At 44.6% G+C, this 16,224-nt stretch overlaps 1 protein-coding gene across 2 annotated transcripts in view; it reads right to left on the bottom strand.

Moving 5' to 3' along the window:
* LOC135915283 (uncharacterized) overlaps positions 1-16,224 on the bottom strand; it is a 54,539-nt gene that overhangs the window by 24,165 nt on the left and 14,150 nt on the right. For both annotated transcript variants that reach the window (XM_065448307.2, XM_065448308.2), the window contains exons 16-32: positions 14,521-14,735; positions 12,580-12,692; positions 12,053-12,170; positions 11,144-11,296; positions 10,389-10,502; positions 9,617-9,743; positions 9,166-9,207; positions 8,968-9,102; positions 6,716-6,939; positions 5,754-5,863; positions 5,316-5,421; positions 3,792-3,935; positions 2,806-2,922; positions 2,090-2,219; positions 1,262-1,324; positions 682-714; positions 532-576 (exon numbers count right to left, since the gene is read on the bottom strand). In XM_065448307.2, coding sequence (XP_065304379.2) covers positions 532-576; positions 682-714; positions 1,262-1,324; positions 2,090-2,219; positions 2,806-2,922; positions 3,792-3,935; positions 5,316-5,421; positions 5,754-5,863; positions 6,716-6,939; positions 8,968-9,102; positions 9,166-9,207; positions 9,617-9,743; positions 10,389-10,502; positions 11,144-11,296; positions 12,053-12,170; positions 12,580-12,692; positions 14,521-14,735 — 1,989 coding nt within the window. The remainder of the gene's footprint in view (positions 1-531; positions 577-681; positions 715-1,261; positions 1,325-2,089; positions 2,220-2,805; positions 2,923-3,791; positions 3,936-5,315; positions 5,422-5,753; positions 5,864-6,715; positions 6,940-8,967; positions 9,103-9,165; positions 9,208-9,616; positions 9,744-10,388; positions 10,503-11,143; positions 11,297-12,052; positions 12,171-12,579; positions 12,693-14,520; positions 14,736-16,224) is intronic.

Below are 16,224 nucleotides of genomic sequence, written 5' to 3'. Positions count from 1 at the left end.
AGGTATTATTCTAATCTAGTAGTAACACGATAACGGTAGAACACTTTGCACTCACTTGTGAGTTGAAAAACTGGCAACTATCGGGTTTATGTCATTATTCTGCTTGTAAAATAGTTTAAGCATAGCACGTACTACATCTTTTGCGATATCCGCTGTTTCCCGCTTATTTTAGGTTTAAGCTTACTTTACGCCTCTCTCGGCATTTAAGTACTCGTCACTAATTATCACGAGACCAATGTCATGTAGTTTAATGCAAAAAAAAATGTCTTGACAAGAACACGACAATCGGAAGCTTCTAGTAAATGTTTTCGTATTGTAGTAGAGAAAGTAAAGTTATCTGGTTATGAAATAGCTCAACGCTAACACAGTACAAAAATCCTAAAGCTTCGTTGTAGTTGGCGTACTGTGGTGTTAATGGGGCTCTTTCAAGGCAGTAAAACAGCCAAGCGTCGCTTATATTGCACTGGTTTTTACACAGTGAACAGACATAGCCTTGGAATATTTGCGGGTGATTGAGATGACAGACATTACCTTTGAATCCAACCAGACGTTCGGGAGCAAAGTGTGGGAGGTAACCTGCACAGTATTTTCACTTCTCAGTACTCGGGACACTATGACAGATGTAGTGAAATACCTCAAAGAAAAAAAAGAAAAAGCATGCGTTCACTACAGGTAACTCACCTGCTAAATTTGCGGCGGTGTCGTTGGGCACAACTGCAAATAAAACGGTAGTTCGGAGAAAAAAATTAACGTTACTAGTCTAAGCAAATTCAGAGCTTTTTTCTTTGTTTTATACCCCTCAGCAGGAAGGAAAGGCAGTACAGCCCATAGTACTGGTATTGTTCCGCTATTTACAATCTAAGAAAAGAATTAGGTCGGGCTCCGACCGTACTCTTGCTCAAACATGTCGCATTACGCGTGGGCGTGTACTAGATAAGCCTATGCGACGCTGGTGCAATCGTACAACTGCGCATATACAAACTGTGCTTAAGCTAAGCTGAAACACTAGACTAATAAAATTATACAGATAAACACTAAACCACTCAAACTATACAGTTAAAAACTAAGCATTGTGAACTGTAGCCTATTTAACCAATGAAGATAAACAGTAAACCATATAAACTACAGAGATAAAAAAATAAAAATAGAATACATATCTTTTACGTCGTATCACGAAACTTCCGGTCATATTTGACTTGACTATCAGTTGCGAGCAAGAACACAGGGTACGGGACAGAGCGCATTTGAGCATACGCCTCACCTTTCGTCAGCATAGGCAGGAGCTGATGCTTGGACTTGGTCCTGCTATCGAGTTCAATATACTCTGTGAAGCAAAAATTCAGCGCCATGAGGACGCAATCAGGTTCCATCAGTCTGAAATAATCTCCATCAGTCTACAAGAAAGATTACTACTGTTTTGAAAGCTGCTTAACTAACTATCCACGCTGTCGATTGAGGTCGACGCTGTCATACCATACAGATGCTTATCACTTGCCCGGCTCCCATCACTTGCTTTGCAATGCGATTTTTTATTAATATTGATAATGCAATATGAGTACATTTTGCATTTAAATTAGTTTTAAAATGCTTGTTTAGAAAGTTTCGACAGTGTCTGTGTGCAAAGGTGAAGCGACTGGCGGTTTGTCTCACATTAGCCTGGCTCGGCCAGGGAGATTTGATCGCGGAGAGCCAACTGTCATTCTCATTACCTATAACGACACATGCGGGGACGTTGTCGTTGTAACGGTGTCAATACGCCGCGTAGAACAACGTTCAACATGGTATAATATTACGTGTGCCGTCTACAAACGAAACGTGGTAACGCAAGCGTATTGCCTCCGGTCGATTTCAATGAATGGTGTTTTGCGATCTTTGTACGGCCAGTTTCAGTCGCTGAAGGGCCCCACGCATTAGCCATAAACCTTATTAGCGATAAACCAACTGCAAAGAAAATGTTTCTCAGCATGGCCAAAATGGGGCAAACTGTACAGCCATATTGGACGTGCTCGTGGTAAGATTAAAAATGCAAAATATTTAAAAATAGGAAAATGATCGAGAGAGACAGAGGAAAAAATTTTGGCCTTCTCACTCTCGGCCACAACCGCAAGGCGGGCGAACTTGCGTGCGTGCGTGTTGCCGCAGTTGCCCGTGGCGTCCTCGAGATCGACATTGAACAAGGCTACGCAGCTCCCTGGATTTTCGCTCAACGTTCGCGAAACCTGCGTTGTAGGATCAACAGAAAAGTCGAACGTGAGCTCGGTGTATTCTGTATTTATGTCGTAAGTGTATTGAACGCGCAACTATTCACACATCCCAAGCGAGTGGCGAAATATCTGTGGAATGAATGAATGAATGAATGAATGAATGAATGAATGAATGAATGAATGAATGAATGAATGAATGAATGAATGAAATTCAACGAAATGAATTAACTTTCTTCGGTTGACTGTGCTGGTTAATTAATTAGTGGATTCTCCCAAAGTACGGCATTACCGAATCGGTCCATGAACTGAACTTATAGCTCAGAGTCAACGAAGCATGAAGGCGCATGGACTAGCTATCTGGGGCACTGCACCACACTGCATATCAACTTTTCTAATAAGTTTTGTTGTCGGAGCACAAATCCTTGTTACTAAGAGGCGAATAACATTATTGATCCCGCCCGGCCAAACGTCAAAGAAATACCTTGGTATAAAACGAGAGCGGCAGGAACAGTCCAGGGGCTCGGACTGCCTAATTGTACGATTCCTTCACGTCACCTTTTAAAGTTATTGGTAATAGTTTATGTGCACAAATGACGCTCACCTTTTCGGCCAGGAACTCAGCCGACTCGAACGTCTGTATGAATTTGTCTTTTTTGCGAATGACGGAGAGAGTTTTTGTATTGTTTGCGTCCACTTCCCAGTCTTTCTGGTCACATGCCTGCAAGGAGAAGATAATGTTCCGTAACTTACTCAGTTCACGGACAGCCTATGTTTACCGAAAGTAAGACTGCTGCAAACATCTTGTGGTCGGCCTACTTGGGCTCATATTTTCTGAAAAATTGGCTTCACGCCTACGTAATGAGCTATTCGACGAATAATGGTGGTGTCAACACCTAAAAATAAAGATGAAACAAAAATAGCTTTCTTTGCTAAGAGGTAGAGGGGAGTGGGTGTGGATGACGCAGTCTAAATGTGCCATCTGAAATAATTGACCATGTATATAACACGCTTATTAAAACGACTGGTCACGCAGCTCATAAACAAAAGTAACGAGTTACAGATGCAAGATATATTCAAAACGCCAATCAAGATAGCATGCAGGAACACGAAATTCTTGCAAATTATTTTCTGTTGTAGATAGCAATTACTTTTGCCACAGAAGCTTATTTTTCCCACGGAAGCTGCACTACAATACACCTATAATTGAAGTCAAAAGCATGCTAACCAAACCAGTTTTTCACGCATGCTAACAAAACTAGTCAAAGCACCCTATAAAGACGGTTACATCTGATCGTTACAAGCCATGGCACCTGCGCCTTGCCGAAAACTTAAGGCCACCACTGCCACTCATCTGCAAAAGATGGTGCAGCTTCCATTGGCCCACGGTCGAAGAGACCCAGCCATATTCCAAGCGTTCCGCTTTCTTCAGTTTCTTTCTCTAGCTTGATTTGGTCGACGATCTCTAGAATAAAATGATCTGCAAAAGTGAGGTTCTCTATAAACGTAACTTTAGGTGTACGTAACACTTTTTAGGCCCTGCTAACAGCTTAAAATTGTTTATCCAGCATCCAGCTGCACTGCACGTACATCGGCCCGGTCAAGGAGGGTAACATTGTCGCATGCGACCGGTCCCATGGCGTCTCCCTTCTGGAACTGAAGCACGCCCAATGTGTAGGAGACGCACACACGGTGGGTAGTCTCCATGGCCCGGGCCCACGCAGTGGCTGCCGACTGCAAACAAGCAAAAAATATTTGTCCGCGAGGCCCTCGTGTTCGAAATGGGTAGCACAAGGCCTTCGCACAATCATTGCTGATATTGACCAAGTGTCACATGACACACGGGCCTTGGCAGGATGTTTAGCATCCGCATCCTTGGTCAGATTTGTTGCTAACACGCTAAATTCAAAGTTCTGCGATGTGCGCGTAACTACGAATGCGATGGGAGAGAACAGCCATCGCCATGGTCCAGTGATAAAAAGCTTTAAAGCGCATAAAAAGCACCGTATGCTACTTGCCGATTGCGCGTTTTCGCTTCCATGATTGTTTTAGAACAATATGCCTATCGGAAAACGGTATTTTGTATGAAAGCAATTGCTTTATCATGATCAGTGTCCCGCGTATTTAGTGTGGTTCCTTACATAAGGCGTTCAAAAATTCTACGATCTTCGCAGAACCAGCCATTACATTGTTCAAAAGGCTAACGCGTTTGAGTTATTTTCGAAGTTCGCAATCATATCCATGCTGCGATTGCATGCTGTCCCAACGTAGTTTTGAAATATGGCATTGGAATGTAAGCTTCCGTTTAATAACTATAGTTTCGACTGAAGACTAGAAGTTTGGTTTAGTAACCAAACTTCTCGTTTCGACTGACTTTACTGACGAGTTCAGAAACGGGGCGCTCGGTTAGATTACACAGTGTCTTCATCAAGAGGGAAGTACCCTAGTCCGAGTGCTGCCATCTAAGTGATATGGTGGCCAGAATGGATTACTGTACATGCGCGTGCGTTTAGTAAATAGAACCTATTTCGCGCATCGTAGAACGGTAGTAGCATCTTTAGACCAACTTTACTTTCATCTCGGATGAGCTAGAAGACAAAGCGTGTTGAGCTGTCACCCTGGGTGCTTCAAGTTCCATGGAAGCCGACTCATCCAAACTCACGTATAAGTTTTATGGTCGTTCAGTTGTGATGCTGACTTGCGTCAGCTACTAGCAAATCAGCCTTGCATTGGGCATCCAGAACGTTTCAAGTTCAGCGCTTTGCGTCTCAAATTTTATCCGCTTCTTTCATCACTCCAAGAAATTTGAATGTTCCGAGTTCAGGCTTCATACCGAAAGATCAATGCCAAATGCTCAATGCCTATGTACATAGCTCGTTGTGCGTGAGCATGCTATGGGTTTTTGACGATTTTATTTCGATGAGCTTGTGAACGTGTTCGTCCGCGATTCAAAAAGATGAAACATTCCCGGCCCAACAAAACAAAGACAATGGGTTTGAAGAAATGAAAGAACGTAAGAAATGTCGTGGGCCCTGTTTTACCACCTGCACATCTATAAATATTTACATCTTGCGCCGCGTGTACCGCCTGCTTGAAAGATAAGCTCCAACGTACCAGAGTGACGAGCGGTGTATCTCCCCTGTACGTGGACGGGTAGCTGATGCGGCAATAACCGCGTGGCCGCCGGTAGTGTGTCTGCAGGATGAATATGTCCACGTTCCTGCAAAGAGCCACAACCAGGTAGCCCGTGATGTGTTCGCCGGCTGTGTTCGACGCCGTGGCATATGTACTTGACCTCACTTATGGTCGGTCAATAGGCATTCACCTATTACATACCGGTTTTGAGCTCCGGTTATGGGTCCTCCTAATGGTAAGCGTTTAGTGATTTTATGAAAACAGACGTTATAAAGTAAGACGCATTGCTTAAGCAAATCATGGCTGCGACACGTGAGCTTTACAATCAGAGAAATGGCCAGTTGGTTTTACGCATCAGGTTTACAAGCAAGTCAGTTTGCTCGGTGCCGAGTAAAGGCATCTTCGCGTCATTCGTACTTGGCTGCTTTTGTCAGGCGTTGTCCCATGATCTCCGCTGGTAGGCTGAAGTCCAGAACTTCGGCACCGAATATTATGGTGAGCTCCTTGGCAAAAACGCTCCGTATAACCTGCATTAAATACATAACTTCTCGAAGCAAGCTTGCAAGTAGCAATGAAATAAACTCTTCACTCATTATAGCATAAAAGTCTGTTCGAAAAATTCTTAGATTCAAAGGAATGGGTAAAAATTTTGCAATACTTAAGGCACCTAGAACGGGTTTCTCAGAATAAGGCGACTTAAGGAACGCGATCAAATATCGTTTTGAGCTACGACCCCGGGTTTCGTGTTCTCTTACGCAATGTGAGAATATGGAGGTAGGTTTTATTTTCTAGCCAGTTGTTACGATATAATCAGTTACTACAGAAATCAACAAAGTATGAATGTTTAGGATGCATCACATAATGGAACGTGACATCAATATTTTTATTCCAGCGATGAAAAAGATGCACATGAAACACTGCATACTAACATCATTTAGATGTTGGACTCGTCATTTAGATCCGTCTAACGCGTCGGACACAGAATGTAGTTTGATAAAGCATATAAATTTATGTGAAGAATCTATTTTCGGTCGTGTAATTCGTTATCTAGTTCATCTGCGTACCGTGCCGCAATGCGCGCGGACATTTACAACACGCAGTTTATCTCTGGTGATATTAACACGTGTACAATCTCTTCATTGCAATTTACCCGAATACTTTAAAGATACATTATGATAATGTAAATTCCTAACGTGTTTTCGGTAGTTTAAGCGGTGCTATATAATATAATCCACATGATGCGCCGTTCCCATTGTATTGTCGCACCGACGCAAAACCTCGATTACTGAGGCCGAGCATCAAACGTATAAATATCATGGCAGAGCGACGGCAAGATCTATAGGCACTGTGTAGTGCGGGTGCACACCAGGCGTACTCGCCTCGAGCACGCTTCCAAAGCTTGCGATCGTCTTTGACGTCCTGTTGAAGTTGAGGATGGCCAGGCCTTGCATTTTGGCGGCGAGCACGGCGGAAGCCATCCTGGCAGCGATTTCGTGCCTGTCCCTGTCGTTGGCCGTCATGAGCAGCTCCACCACCTCGTTGCCGTTCAGTCCGACGAGGTGTCGCTGCTTGCTCCGGTTCGCGGCCAGACTGACCGTGTTCTCTGGATGAAGAGAGTGGCTCACCGCTGAGTAAGCAAGTCCTTTCTTTTGAGTTAATACTAATTTGGACAGCTAAATAACTTGTGCGCCGTGCCGTGCCGTGAATGGCGCAGGTGGTCGCACTTTCGCGTGGAAAGTGCGAGCGCGTCATGTTCTACAGCTGCTGAATGAATCTGCGCAAAATGAAAAAGCGACAGACTCGTAGTGATGTCACAGCTTCCCTTATTCCTACGATAGAGTTGACGGCAGTTATTGCGTTGACGGTAATTTTGTGATGACTGATAGGAATGAACGTCGGCATTAAGACAACCGCAACAGAAAGTCTCTCCTTTCGAGACGTCTGGTCCTCCCTGGACGTATACCCGCGCTGGCACAGAAGCTGAACACGTCATAACTGAGCCATACTCAAGGAACCCGGACCACACGTCGTACGATAAAATAAAAATTGCAGCGCGCTAATGTTATGTTCAAAGCGTTCAGTCTCGTGTCGGATTGGTGTAGTAGACTGCGGCTTTTACATATGTACTTTCTTGCGCGCATCTGACACTGACGATGTAAATACACAGGTTTCTAACCGCAGAGCTCAAGTAGTTCGAGGCCAACTCCAATTTATTTATTATAATATATATATAAAGGAACGCGGAAATATTTTCATGAGATAAATTCTGGAAAGATTCGAATTACATTTATTGCACTTGGAGAAAATTAAATTTTAGCAACTATAGCAAGCAAAGTTTTGATTTAGGACTGACTTTTACGAGATCCTTGCTAAAGGCCGTTAATTAAAAAAAAATGGGGCACTAAGTCCATAAATTCTTAACTACGCAACAAAAACAGACATCGCAGTTCCGTAAACTGGATATGTTATGGAGGATCAAGCGGACAAATGTGATATACGAATATGCAGCGCACGCAAAATTGTTACAATGCTTACGGAAGTTCTGCGAAAATTCTACTGATAGATTAGTGGTATATTCCAGGGTGTTGCGTACAACACACTAATTTTGCCTGTATTATCAGAAATCGTTTACAGAATAGTGATGTCGTTTTTATTGCTGAGTTAGCATTGTAAGCGGGATACTAGAGGTTATTATAATTTTCCATTTCCAGAAATTAAAAAAAAAGTTGTAGCATAAGTTTAACATCCACCTCCGAGATTTACTAGGCTTTAACTTTTCCTTTTATGTACAACAGACCTCATCAAAATTGACGCAATAAAAAATATACATCGACAGTTTTACTCGATGAGGGGTGCAGTGGTGCACTGACAGCATTAGCAAGGCATAGCGATGCGCTCGAATTTATCGAACGGTGTTTACTATACGCTGGTGCGACATTTTGACGTCAAACAGCACGCAAGACGACTTCTGGGCAGAAGGAACATCACCTTGGCAGCTGTCAGGCATCTTACAACGTTGACCTGACGAAGAGCGCCACCAGTGGTGCTGCAGGCTTCGCAAGTCGACGGTGCATGAGGTGGGACCGACGGGAAACTGTCGGCCTTAGTCCCCAGCTAGGGAAATATTAGATAACCTTAGCTGGACGTTCGCTGCCGGTTCCACTCAGAGGAGTACGCAGCAAAAATGGTAGTGCGCTTACAGTGTGCGCACGCACAATGGCCATGCTCGCAGCGGAAGGCTGCCCTAGTTCCGCCACCGAGGGGATCGGTCGTAGGCTTGACAATGTGTCCACTTCGCTTCGACGTTTTTGCAAACACACTCCGCCACACCGTATCCCTGCAGGACTGAGCTTCAAACCTACGCGCGCGGCTCGCACATGTGCAGTCAGCCGGACAGCACGACAATGTCAGCGGCGCCGCCGACGGCGTGAAGGTGCCTCGAACGCGCGTATAATTGCTATCGCAATTAACCAATATCTTGCTTTCCCATGAAATTAGGAGCTCCCTATCTAAAGCTTGCTCTTAAGGGCGAAAAGGGTAAGCAAGAGTGTTGAGTTAGTCGCAACATTGTAAAACTGCATTACGAGTCGCAACATTGTAAAAGTGCATTACGCCAAAATTACACGCTCACCGGGAATGACGAGCTTCTCTTCAGTTACAGAATAGCGAGCGCCTTCGTGCACCAGGTGCGTGCAGTGGGACGACGGCACGCGGGACTCGTTCCTCACGGCCGCGGACAGTACGCAGACAAGTGGACGATCGGGGGCTGCGAAGAACAAGTCACGGTCTTTTCTTTCGCTTCCGTTTACTTGGTCAATCACGTACTTACCCTCAAGGGTTAGCGTAGTTTGGGCAGTGATATTCTCCTCGTCTGAAACGAGAGAGAAAGGTTATGTTTTGAAACAAGGCCCGAGATATGCTTAACAGCGAAGCTGGTCCATACCCCCCTCCCCCCCCCCCTTTTTTTTTCAAAGAAAGAAACAATACAACTATAACGCGTCAGACCCCAGGGTGGGCACTCGACATACGGCCGGTGGCACATCATGCGCTATTTGTTCTGACAACCCAGGTTACGAGTCGGACAACCATGTTAATACATATATGTAACTAATAGTCTTAACGGAGTTATCGTCGTCTCATAATCACGTCGTGACTTCTGAGAACATGGCGTTCTCACACTGCAAACAGTGCAGTAGCGTCATTTAGAGCGGGGATATACCGATGGCACCACCTCCTGGAAGCGTTGCCGTACGCATCAATGTTGTGCTTCATTGTATTACCGAGTGCCGCCCTAAGTGCCATGAGCCGAGCCTGAGGCACGCCATCATTGCAGACCCCAGCGTAGTCCTCGTAGTCCAAGTTGAAGACAGCGACGCCCGCGTTGGGAAGGGGAAGCAATGACCGAACCTGCAGGAGCACGATGTAATTCTGTGACCACGAATCACCAGCAGACGGTAGAGTCAGTAGACTGGCTGTTCATATGAAATGATTGAAAGCATGTGGCCTAGCACCACTTTTACCACGGCCATCGTGAATACAAGGGGAATAGGCGGTATATTTTACTCCTGCAGTTAGCGGACGTAAACTTGAATGAGTGACTCCCAGGCTTTCCAGCTAGAACTATAATACAGAGTGCGGGTATGTCAGCAAAACGTTACGCATAAGCTATTTAGCCTCTTCAATATAAATCTTCGTGAACAAAACACCTGCAACAGAAATCCAAATGCATAGCCTGAAGGTCTTTAATTTGTTGCAGATCAGACAAACAAATATTTCACTTCGTGCTTCTTTGACCAGCCGATTTCGACTGAGAGCCGCCTTTAGTATAACGCACTTTATTTATTCATTTATTCCTAGTTTTATTCCTTATTTATTATTTATTATTTATTATTATTATTATTATTTATTCCTTATTTATTTATTCCTTATTTATTTATTCCTTTATTCCTAGTTTAATACCACCGAGAAACAAAGCCCTTTAAACTTACAGACGAATAATGCTGTCAAACACAGTGAGTTGGAACAGAAAAAAAAAATTGACACTGAGCTTACCCTCTGTGTAAGGGAGCTTGCCGTTTCATACGTCTGCAGGTTGTAACCGTCCTGCCACATGGGGCTGTCACGCGAGTCATTGTGCACCTGAGTCCAGGAGCCACCTGTACAAGCCTGTCGCGAGCGTGGAGTGAAATACATCCGCTGAATCATGGCGCCATTCTTCGCAAGTGCACAAGAGTAATGGAGCACCACACTATGGATCGGGTAAAACAACGCGCCCTCCATTACATCCAATTATTACTTGAGCACTTCAGCTCATTCATTAAATTCAATAAATTAAAACCTGCGATGCAATTTACCCACACGATGGAGAGAAAACAGTAAATACATTGAAGGGCAAAACTGCATTCGGGTATATACCCTTGAATTCGCATGCGACTTTGTAACAGCCGAATCTTCTTTACATACGTAGTAGCATGCATTACCAACCTAATCATTCTTGGCAAAACCATATACATTTTTCGCGAACACCCACATGGACCATTCGCTCCTGTGCTCCCTGCCATCGAAAAGGGCGACCAATCGAAACCACGCATAGGGTGACAGCTTTTTTCTTCGAGAAACACAGCTCGCCAAAACGTTGACCCCAGAACGTTAGCACCAAAACTAGACGACCACTTCTCTTGTTTTCCTGCACGTCCGAGGATCCGCTACGGTTGTTATAGCCTTAACACACTTTGCTGCGTTTCAAGTGCGGTTCCGCGTTTATCGAAAAGCGCACTGATACCGATCGCACGAGGCAGGCTACGTACTCTGGGGAAGTCCAGCGCCTCCTCGCGCCGGCAGGAGCCGAAGGGCGCCACCGTGCCATAAGCGCGGAAGCGAAGGGCGCGCAAGTCCACGGACAGGCAGACCAGAGTGAGGCCCTCTTCGCTCACATCCTTGAGCCACTGCACCGCAGTGTCCTGCCGGGGAGCGCTGCGCGTTAGCTTTCTTGTGGCAGTGACGACAGGCACGCTCCGAGATTTTGCGCACGTTAAGGGTCACCACTAAATATACGAGAGAGCATGGGCTCGTTGCCTTCGAAGGTGCAGCAAAGGTTCTAGGCGGGCAGCATGAAGAGGACAAAGCAAGAACTGGAGGGGAAGCAGGAGCCATCTCTTCAAGCTCTTGCTTCGTAGTCATGGTTATTTTCTTTATATTTTATTGTGTGCATAGAATGTAGGGTACGCGGGTGATATTCGCTTTCCGGTCCGCTGCCTCTTATGACTACATAGGCTCGCTCTTTTCGAACAGTCTCACTCTCACTCATTAGTTTCCTGGCCTTGAATAATATCGTTTAGTATAGTTAATCAACAATGGCGGCTGAAATATTTCTTTAAGAATAGGAACCTTGTCATAGGAATAGCAGAACTGCTCGACGCGTAGTCGATGTGCTCATCCGAAACTGAAAACAGCCTTTCACCGTGGTCGATTAACGGCACTGCTTACTTAACCTGCACAGGCTCAATAAAACTCAATGCCAATTATTGCCGAGATTAGTGTTTAATGCTGGACTGATGCTTATTGCTTAATTAACCAGTACTGCATCTTCCTTGATGCTTGGGGAGGTGCCGTAGTGGGTGGCGATCCCCAGCGCAAATTACTTTCGCCATGCAATAAATTACTTCGTTAGTGTGTGGCACTGGAATAGCTATCACGAAAAAAATATAACTGCTTACAGTTGCCACGGTGGGAATGCAGGACCGTGCCGGCTGAACTGCAGAGGCTAGCGGCACAGCCCGACAAGGGCCCATGCGGCCCGGGTAGTGCGCGTTCACCACAAGCAAATCAACGTGCCTGCCAAAGTGACCAACAGAAAACAGATTGTGATTGTAAACGCAGAATCGGCAATGTTATCGAAATGAAAGGTAAATGTAATTCCAGACAGGTAACAAAAAAACATGTTGTGCAAGATCGCCACAACTGTTTACAGATTTCTTGAGCGTTGCGACAAGCAGCACTGAATTCAGCTTCTCAATTTGAGAGGCAGCGCTTGTGCGAGACAGCAGCCGCATCGATGCGCCAATCAAAGACCTGCGCGGTGCGACAGCCGAGCCGCTTCGGTCACATAACGCCTCTTTTGCGTCACAGTTCTCTGCCTGTGTTGTACTTTATACAATACCCGTCGTGATCTATGAACTATGGGCGCAATTTCCTAAGTTTTTGCGTGCGATTACAACACAGCAAGCACGATTTGACTCCTTACTTGGCAACGAGCGAGAGGGATTTTCCGACTTCTTCGGCCGGAGTGTTCGGATCAAGAATTTGGAGATCTAGAGCCAGGCAGAGGTTGGCGGCCTTGTAGGTTTCGTGCAGAACCTAGACATGCCGGAGAAGTGATAGGCACATTAGGCAACAACACAACGAGCAGGACTATATATATATATATATATATATATATATATATATATATATATATATATATATATATATATATATATATATATATATATATATATATATTAGTCATACAATGAGAAGCCAACCAACACTGACACCAAGTACAACATAGGGGAAATTGCATGTGCTTAATAAATGAAATAAAGTAATGATAAATTAATGGAAATTAAAGTGGATGAAAAAACAACTTGCCGCAGGTGGGAACCGAACACACAACCTTCGCATGTCGCGTGCGATGCTCTACCAATTGAGCTACCGCGGCGGCGTTTCCCCATCCACTTTCTTGGGTATTTATGTGTACTAGTAGAACCCTGGGAGTGTTAGCCAGCTCCCCCACTCACAGACCTTGGCGGCGGACGTGGAACGTCTTTTTTGCCGCAGGCGTCACGAGAACGTGATCTTTGCCTTCACGTGAGTTGCCTTCACCCGAAAAGATCACGTTCTCGTGACGCCTGCGGCAAAAAAGACGTTCCACGTCCGCCGCCAAGGTCTGTGAGTGGGGGAGCTGGCTAACACTCCCAGGGTTCTACTAGTACACATAAATACCCAAGAAAGTGGATGGGGAAACGCCGCCGCGGTAGCTCAATTGGTAGAGCATCGCACGCGACATGCGAAGGTTGTGTGTTCGGTTCCCACCTGCGGCAAGTTGTTTTTTCATCCACTTTAATTTCCATTAATTTATCATTACTTTATTTCATTTATTAAGCACATGCAATTTCCCCTATGTTGTACTTGGTGTCAGTGTTGGTTGGCTTCTCGTTGTATGACTAATAAATTATCGGGTCCCTCGGTTAACCCCCTTTCTTCTCGTTTATCATAACGAGGGTCTCGAATCCGGCAACATTGATGACTTCAGGTAGCATATGTGGGTTTATTGACCAGTTGCCTTCACCCGAAAAGATCACGTTCTCGTGACGCCTGCGGCAAAAAAGACGTTCCACGTCCGCCGCCAAGGTCTGTGAGTGGGGGAGCTGGCTAACACTCCCAGGGTTCTACTAGTACACATAAATACCCAAGAAAGTGGATGGGGAAACGCCGCCGCGGTAGCTCAATTGGTAGAGCATCGCACGCGACATGCGAAGGTTGTGTGTTCGGTTCCCACCTGCGGCAAGTTGTTTTTTCATCCACTTTAATTTCCATTAATTTATCATTACTTTATTTCATTTATTAAGCACATGCAATTTCCCCTATGTTGTACTTGGTGTCAGTGTTGGTTGGCTTCTCATTGTATGACTAATAAATTATCGGGTCCCTCGGTTAACCCCCTTTCTTCTCGTTTATATATATATATATATATATATATATATATATATATATATATATATATATATATATATATATATATATATATATATATATATATATATATATATATATATATATATATATATACACATAATAATATAATATTTGGGGTTTTACGTGCCAAAACCACTTTCTGATTATGAGGCACGCCGTAGTGGAGGACTCCGGAAATTTTGACCACCTGGGGTTCTTTAACGTGCACCTAAATCTAAGCACACGGGTGTTTTCGCATTTCGCCCCCATCTAAATGCGGCCGCCGTGGCCGATATATATACACATATGCACTATAAACAGTTCTGCTTGTTCCTATCACTGAACATGGGCAACAGTGCATTAGCCAAGTCAAAATGTCTCTCAGGCAAGTGGCTGGATGCCCGAGCCCACTGACTACGTATAGTATAGCAGAGCCGCACAGCGCGCGCAGCTGCCAGTGCTCACTCACCTCGAGCGCGGGGCCGAGCTCGACGAGCGCCGCGCTAGTGCGGGCCACGTGCAGGAAGGCGAGCCCGTCGAGCAGCTTGGCTCTGAGTTGCACCGCGGTGGCCTCGGCCAGGCGCACGGCCTCGCCTTCGTGGCTCTGCTCGAGGGCGCGCTCGTGCGGCGCCACCAGCACGCGGACGCCCGGAGGCGCCGCGCCGCGCAGCTGAGCCACGTACTCTGCGCAGCACAGCAAGGCCCAGTGCATCGGGCTCATTGCGCAAGTTATGCAGACTGCCGCGATATCAAACGTCTACGACGAGAGCGTTGTCCACGCTAAGCACTCGGGGGGTGGTTGGGAGAAGCACTTAAGGAGAAAGATTATTCCAGCTGTGTTAGTAATGTTACTCTGTCGCAATACAATGCACGTATGTCTTACGCTGTCCCCTCCTGTAAGAGCTAGTAAGGGCTGATAGTGTGAATGACATGAAATGAAGTGAATATAAAAAAATGCCATTCATACCGTGAGAAAAGGCTAGCCAGGGAAAGCGCAAAAGTTGAAGACGGATGGCGACGCCACCTTAGAGCTCCCGCACCAGTTCGTCATGACGTCATATATTTTGACAGCGTTCACAAGGGCATCTAGTTAATTGGTGATAGGTAAAGATTAACTACGCCGTATTCTAAAGGAGCCGAAGACTGAACTCAGCCAGTTTAAAGACCTGCTAAGCTACGACGTCCCGAATATATATATACATACATATATATATATATATATATATATATATATATATATATATATATATATATATATATATATATATATATATATATATATATATATATATATATATATATATATATATATATATATATATATATATATATATCTTCGGGACGTCGTAGCTTAGCACGTCCCGAATATATATATATATATATATATATATATATATATATATATATATATATATATATATATATATATATATATATATACATGTATATATATATATATATATATATATTCGGGACGTCGTAGCTTAGCAGGTCTTTAAACTGGCTGAGTTCAGTCTTCGGCTCCTTTAGAATACGGCGTAGTTAATCTTTACCTATCACCAATTAACTAGATGCCCTTGTGAACGCTGTCAAAATATATGACGTCATGACGAACTGGTGCGGGAGCTCTAAGGTGGCGTCGCCATACGTCTTCAACTTTTGCGCTTTCCCTGGCTAGCCTTTTCTCACGGTATGAATTGCATTTTTTTATATTCATTTCATTTCATGTCATTCACACTATCAGCCCTTATATATCAGTTCGTATAATCAACCTATAATCGCGAGATAAACGAAAATGTGCTTATCAAGAATACTAGTCTAAACTGATTTAGTGTTGCTTTTGAGTGTCCCCCTTCAGTGATGCCAATAGACTTCTCCCTTCTACTTTAGTGCATTACTTCGGCCTGTTGACGTCCCGGGAAGGAAGTCACACAAATAAGGCATAGTGACAGGATATTGTTACCCCGTGGACTATTCCACACATAGCAAGTATTACGCCTTGCGCGGTTTATTTTTGTCTCCTGGGACTTAGCTTTACAGTCTGACACGGCCTGCACAGATTTGAACTAAGCTATTTATATCTCCACCTAATCCTGTTGACTCGCCCTTTCCGACAGTGCACCACAAGTAGTGTGGTTTCTACCAAAAATGAATGAACATCTACACCTTGTCT

This window comes from Dermacentor albipictus, chromosome 5 (assembly GCF_038994185.2).
Source record: "Dermacentor albipictus isolate Rhodes 1998 colony chromosome 5, USDA_Dalb.pri_finalv2, whole genome shotgun sequence".
In the NCBI taxonomy this organism is placed as follows: Eukaryota; Metazoa; Arthropoda; class Arachnida; order Ixodida; family Ixodidae; genus Dermacentor; species Dermacentor albipictus.
This window is presented reverse-complemented; position numbering and strand designations above follow the sequence as displayed.